Source organism: Physeter macrocephalus, unplaced genomic scaffold (genome assembly GCF_002837175.3).
Source record: "Physeter macrocephalus isolate SW-GA unplaced genomic scaffold, ASM283717v5 random_254, whole genome shotgun sequence".
NCBI lineage: Eukaryota > Metazoa > Chordata > Mammalia > Artiodactyla > Physeteridae > Physeter > Physeter macrocephalus.
Genome location: NW_021145540.1, coordinates 74089 through 81155, shown reverse-complemented (window position 1 = coordinate 81155; position 7067 = coordinate 74089). Strand labels below are relative to the sequence as shown.

The 7067-nt window shown below is 47.8% G+C and overlaps 1 protein-coding gene across 1 annotated transcript in view; it reads right to left on the bottom strand.

Annotated features, from left to right (window-relative positions):
- Nucleotides 1-3722: 3722 nt before the first annotated feature.
- LOC102975554 (myomesin-2) overlaps nucleotides 3723-7067 on the bottom strand; it is a 62091-nt gene continuing 58746 nt past the window's right edge. The window contains exons 26-28 of the mRNA XM_028484853.2: nucleotides 5566-5710; nucleotides 5386-5445; nucleotides 3723-4030 (exon numbers count right to left, since the gene is read on the bottom strand). Coding sequence (XP_028340654.1) covers nucleotides 3738-4030; nucleotides 5386-5445; nucleotides 5566-5710 — 498 coding nt within the window. The 3' untranslated portion in view covers nucleotides 3723-3737. The remainder of the gene's footprint in view (nucleotides 4031-5385; nucleotides 5446-5565; nucleotides 5711-7067) is intronic.

Here is a 7067-nt window from a genome sequence, read left to right as displayed (position 1 = left end):
GGGGGGGTGTCTTCTGTCCCCAAATAACTCATTTGTCACTTCTCTGAACTCTCTGCAATGTCTCTACCACTTTTTCTTTTTCTTTTCTCCCCTCCTTCCTTCCTTCCTTCCTCCCTCCCTCCCTCTCTTTCTTTCTTTTTGGCTGCATTAGGTCTTCGTTGCTGCGCGCGGGCTTTCTCTAGTTGCGGCGAGCAGGGGCTACTCTTCGTTGCGGTGCGCGGGCTTCTCCTTGCGGTGGCTTCTCTTGTTGCGGAGCACGGGCTCTAGGCACGCGGGCTCAGTAGTTGTGGTGCACGGACTCAGTAGTTGTGGCATGCGGGCTTCAGTAGTCGTGGCGCATGGGCTTAGTTGCTCCGCGGCATGTAGGATCTTCCCGGACCAGGGCTCAAACCTGTGTCCCCTGCGTTAGCAGGCACATTCCTAATCGCTGCGCCACCAGGGAAGTCCTCTACCACTTTTTCAATACACGCACCTCACATGCACATAAGTATCTAGGAAAAGGTCACAACAGGATCACTCCTGAGACACGGGGCCCTGCCCGACTCTCACTGTCTGAGTGCGCCCTCCCCAAAGCTTTACTGGAGGTGTGTGAGAAATCTCTCTCCCAGATTTCCTTCCGTTCAGGACTGAGGTTTCCCTTGCCTTAAACTTTTCTTTTAAAAGATGGTTTTCTGTAAAGTTATAATATGAATACGTCCTCACATTGATTTTTCTCCATGTGTTTTGTTATGTAAGTAAATAGAACAATAACCACGTCCCACCGCCATTGTGAGCATGTACTCAGGACACCCTTGTCAGAACAAAGGGCCAACTGACTACAACATAGCCGCTGCCTTAATTGACATTTACCACCGTGTATGTTTAAGGTGTACAAGGTACACAACTTGGTACACGTATATATTGCAAAATGGTTCCCACAATGAGGTTAGTTAACACATCCTTCACCTCACATGGTGACCACTGTGTGTATGTGTGAGCGGTGAGAACACTCAAGGTCACTCTCTCAGCAACTTTCAAGTGTATAATACAGTGTTATTAGCTACAGTCACCACGCTGGGCATCAGACCCCAGAACTTACTCATTTCGTAACTGGCAGTTTGTACCCTTTGACCAACATCTCCCCCACCCCTTAGCAACCACCACTTGTCTCTTTGTTTCTATGAGTTGGGCTTTTTTTAGATTCCACATACAAGTGAAATCATGTCGTGTCTGTCCTTCTCTGTCTGACTTACTTCACTGAGCTTATTTCCCTCAAGATCCATCCATATTGTTACAAATGGCAGAATGTCCATCTTTTTTATGACTGAATAATATTCCTGTGTGTGTGTGTGTGTGTGTGTGTGTGTGTGTGTGTGTGACATCTTCTTTAGCCATTCATTCGTCAGCAGACCCTTGGTTGTGTCCACGTCTTGGCCATCGTGAGCGATGCTTCTACGAACACGCGGGGCAGGTGTCTCTCCACGACAGTGACATCACTTCCTTGAGATGGACTCCCAGAGGTGGGATCGCTGGATCGTGCGGTAGCTCTATTTTTAATCTTTTGCGAACTCCGTACTGTTTTCCCGCAGTGGCTGCGCCGATTTACATTCCCACCGACAGTGCACGGGGCCTCCCTTTTCTCCACAGTTTTGCCAGCATTTGTCATTTCTTGTCTTTTTGATGATGGCCATTCTGACCTTCACCCTGAAGGTGACCTTCACCCTTGATCTGTCTTCTGTTTTCCCGCTCAGCGTCTAAACATGATCGAATGTCCCCATCCAACCAGCGGGGAGAGAAGGACTGGACCCCCACGTCCACGACCCGCGGGGACTCCCAGGGTGCGATGGGCTCAGCTCAGTCTTCACCCATCTTCCATCCCATCAGCGAGCGCCGTTCAGACTCCCAGCCCCCGGCCACCAGCCCTCCCGGACGAGGCGGCGGGCCCCGCGTCAGGCCTCCCCTCACTCAGGACACCGCTGTGTGCTACTCACCCCTGGAATTCCTCACCTTCCCCATTCCGTGAAGCCGCTTCTTGTTTCTCCTCTTGTTTCTCTGAGGACTTCCCCTCAGTAATTCCCTTAAAAATCCTTCTCTCCTGTTCTACTCTGACAACATGATAGTTTCCAAAATTCTCCAAGTTTCCGTCATCTTTCTGTCTCTAAAGGCTGACCTGCAGCAAACCTGACCCACGGGCATCGAGCTCACCGCCACGCGTGTCCTGCTACCTCATAAGCCTCCACAGCCGAGCTGCAGCTTGCTGTGAGGGCTGGGCTCCCCAGTGCGCTGGTTATACCGTATCGCCTGTGCTACAGGCATAACCAACGAAGTACTTGCAAAACTGAATTTATCCTCAAAATCCTCAGACTTGGTCCTGCCCCTGCAGTGCTGGTTAGTATCACAGCACCACCTGGTCTCCAAGACAGAGACCCCAGATGGTCCAAGACACTGTGCTCGCTCACATCCAATTACTCACCAACTCCTGCCGGAACCGTAGCTCCTCAGTAGTCTGCCAGCGTATCTGCTACTCTGCGCACGGGACCACTACGCTCGTCTGAGTTCCCGTCTCTCATTGAGCCTTTTGGGCAGCCTCCCCTCTGGCCTTAAGAAACAGCCAGAGCCATCACGCCCCTTCTGAAAACCCCGAAGGCAGGCTCCCCGCCGTCTGCAGACCAGAGTCCACCTCTGCCCTGCTGGATGCCCTCTGGTCCAGCCCCCAACTGTCTTACCAACCTTATGCGTTTCTTATTGTGGTAAAATACAGATGCTATAAGATTTACCATCTCCACCATTTTTAAGCGTACAGTTCTGTGGCATTAACGCACATTCACGTTGCTGTGTAACCATCACCTACGACCATCTCCAGAACTTTCTCGTCTTCCCAGCCCGACACTCTGTCCCCGTTAAACACTGACTCCCCACCCCCGCCCTTCGGCCCCCGGCCCCCTCCATCCTACTTTCTGTCTATGAGTTCACTGCTCTAGGGACCTCACGTAAGTGGAATCGGACAGTGTCTGTCCTTTTGGGTCTGGCTTATTTCACCCAAGGATCATCCGTGTTGTAGCAGGTAACAGGATTTCCTTCCTTTTTAAGGCTGAATGACAGTCCGCGAATTTACCACATTTGTTGATCCATCCATCGATGGGCACTTGGGCCACCTCCACACTGGGTTATTGTGAAGCGCGCGGCCACCATCACGGTGCACACGTATGTATCTGAGGCTGGGTCGCATAGTAATTCCACGCATTACGTCTGAGGAGCTGCCATACTGCTCTCCACAGCGGCCGACTCGCAATTCACCCTCTAATCCTTCGGCTCCTAGTTTCCCACGCGGCTGTTTCACAGTTCAGCCCGTGGGAGCAGTTTCCACCCTCGTCGACCTCTATCCTTCTCAGTCATCCCCCCGTACTCAGCTCAGGATTCACCGCTTTGTTGACCTGTCGGCTTGTTTTTCTCTCTTGTCTGTGAGTAGCTTGGGAACAGAAATGATGCACGATCGAGCTTTCCCCACAGCCTCTTCTTCTACAGAGACAGCCATATAGCAGGGGCTCATTAACTTAAAGTCTGTTCCCCCAAATACAGCTTTTTATAGTTAGTAATTCAGGCTTACTTTATTACTGAATTGCTCAAACCCAAACTTAAGAGCATCTTATTCCCCAAACATACCTTTTATTTCCTAAAGAAATCATATGAGCAGCATAGAAATTTACCAGATAAATTTCACCATAGCATTCTTCCCCGTAAGTTCACTTACTGAAATCTTAAATAAATATTTTATAAACTACCTGCTTGAACCTTCGTTTGGTTGCCCCCGTAATCTGTTGACAAAGACCACAGACGAGACGGGAAGTCTGAGTACCACCCGCCCCTGATCCAAGCCCCTGTGCTTCACCAGCAGTGTGATCTGAGCGCGGCTGCCTCCTGACTGTCTCCACTGTCACGAGAATGGGAGTCTCGCTCTCTTCTGGCTCGAACCGATTCCTCACCTTACAGACCAGCCGGACTTCACAGTCTTCTGTAACATCCCAGTGCAGATACTCAGCGAAATGAGGGCCTGGCGGGGAAAAGGGAAAAAAGTTTAAGTAAAGGAACAAAATGTATACATATACACACACACATACAAATGCATTTGGGGCAGAAGAAAGTAGCTGTTCAGTCTGAAACCAAGATAATTTAATAAAACTAATTTTCAGGGCTCCGAAGTCAGCGTGTGCAATCCTGATACTGAAATCTCTATTTCTAGCTGGATGATGCTGTCTGAGCTCTCCTTCTCGGTGATGCCTAATAGCTGTTGCTCTTTAGAAGGAAGAATAATGAAATATTATATTTTTTTCTCAAGACGTGTCTAACAACATCCAACAGCATAGTATAGAAAAACTTTAAAATAGGAGAACTACTTGAGGTAAGATGAAGAAAAAGCAGTTTGACCTAGCAATTATGTCAACACATCATATTTACATAGCATTTGAAATCAAAGATTAATTTATATATCTTTCAAAAATATCACTTTTACTTAATATAAATGCAGAAGTCAGATGCTAATAATACATTCAACACAAAAATACAAAGCAGTTTTAGAAAGTATTTATTGATTTCTTCCATATAAATACATCCTACAAAGTTGTAGAATCATATTGTAGAAAAAAAATCATATTGTAGAAATGAGTAAAATAAATATTTTTGAGTACTAAAAATAAAAATAGCTTAAAACAATAAAAATAATGCCTTCATTTTATATTTTAAAAGCTGTATTCTAACTTCTTTTCAAAAATTATAGAAATCCCACATAAAAAATATTTTTCAAATAAACTCTTGTGTTGTAGTTCAGTTTCTAAAATTTATCCATTTTCCTTTGTATCTAGTTAATAGGCATTTTAATTTTTTATTTATTTATTTTTAATATGCATTTTTAAAACGATATATTTAAAAAGTATTGTTTGTAATTAAAGTTAAAACATCTAAAAGTTGAAAAGTTCACACAATTTTAAGTAAAATAACAAGCTCCTGGCTATTGGAATTGGGTCTACTGCCCTCTCTCCATTTCTCCTAATAATCCCCCCAACTCACCCACCCACGTTCTTTATTCCTTTCTGTCACAATCACTGGACTCCATCTGGACATGTAACGGAGGCACCCTTTCCTTAACACTGCAGGAAAATACGAACACTCAACAATAGATTCCAGGGCTTTTCAAGGTAGAAGCAAGAAGAAAATACAGATGAAATAGAGGGAAAGGTCAAAGAACAGAAAAGTATCCAAATTTCTACAGCTAAGAAGTGGTCTGACTTCTCGATCATTTAAAATTGAAGTTAGAGTCGTTTGGCATTAAGTAGGATCTGCTCCAAGCAAATGCTCAAATCCTAAACCTTTGTCTTGTGCTAGTGGTGGGGAAGCCAGCCAACCACCTACCTTGTTTCCTGAGAAATTCCTTTCTTTGAAATTCAGCCTCTTCTAGGACAGCCTTGAATGCTAAATCCAATATTTAAGGGGAAAAAAAATAGAAATGAAACACATTTGCTTCTCTCTGGTCGAAAGAATTTGCTTTGAATTTTCCTTTACAGACGTATGAAGACCTTCCACACAGCATACCGTCTCCAATGAGAACCAGAGAAGACTGATTTTTGGCTTTTCCATCATGAATCTGCACAGTGTAGGTGCCTTCGTTTTCGATGGTAAAGTGATCCATCACCATCTCGATAAGGCCCGTTGACTTGTCACACTTGATTCTGTGTGTCTGGGAGCACAGAAGGAAGGGGAGAATTCCACCGTGAAATGCCTCCCTCCAGTTTTCCTGCTGGCACCTAACAGTTGCATCAACTATTGTATCTTAAGGGATCATGGGGCCCAAAAAACACAAAAAGAAATTTCAGCCACTGAACCTCTTGGTGAACCAAAGAGCAAACGAGGGACCTCTTGGTGAACCAAAGATCAAACGAGGGACATTCGGCGATGAAGCCCTAGGTCTGCGTGCGGAGTGACCTACACACAAAGAACCCAGCAGGAACTCTGCACACTCCTCGGGAACGTGCACCTGATGTGAGATAGCTCAGCACACGGGGGAGAGAGAACGGGGCGCCCTTGGCCACGACCGATCACAAAACCACAGGCAACAACCAACCGTCTCCACGGCCGCGAGGGCTTCAGTCCCGGGGACTCTGGGGACACGGGCATCACGACTGGTCGCCCCCTACTCAACACCGCCACCAGCACCAGGGTAGAAGGTGCCCAGGCTCTGCATCCCCCGTCCGGGCAGCCTCCAAGGGGGACCCTCTCCTGGTGCCGCCCTTCCAGAGCTCACGTCTCTGAGCTCTCATCGCCTGTGATGAGCTACAGAGACTGAGGTGTGGTTGCGCAGGGACCCTGTCTCATTCCACCCTTGGATACGATATCTGCAATCAATCAGGGGTCAGGGAGGCATCCAAAGAAGGACTCGTCTTCGCTGCAGCCTTCATTCAGGGCGAGGACAGCACCGGGGCGCGGGGGCCGGGGCTCCCCTCGGGACCACCACTCACAACAGCACAGGAGGGCTGCTTCCTCTGGCCCTGAGCCCCCCGACGCTCCGCCCGGAATGAGCAAAAGCGTGACAACCTTTGCTGGTGAGGTTCCCTGCAGGCATTGCTGCTTCCTTTCAGAGGAGCCCGGCTGGGATTTACGCAAAGGCCACCCCCCCCCCCACCGCCAGCGGCCTGAGGAATGAGCCGTCCCGGGAAGGTGGGGCTGTGGGGTGAGATGAGCGGGTCATCGCCAATAACCTGTGGTCACCAGCCAACCAACAGGAGGCGGGGGAGGAGAGTCCACTCCTTCCCCTGAGACCCTGCACTTCCTTCTACAGCCCTCACCTCGATGAGACTGTTACAAAGAACTCCTATCTGCGGGTAACGAACAGAAAATGTGTAAGATCGGCCATTTTCTGACACCTCGTGTGTATTTATTTTCACAGTGCTCTTCTTTCTCCTTCAGGTGACACTTACATTTTGGATTCCAAACGCCAGTGTCACAAGAGAGCTGAGAAGATGAATATTAGCAAAATAGCACCTTTGCTCAACATCCCTAAGCCTGTTTCCCTCAGCAGCGGGCATCGTTTCTAAACT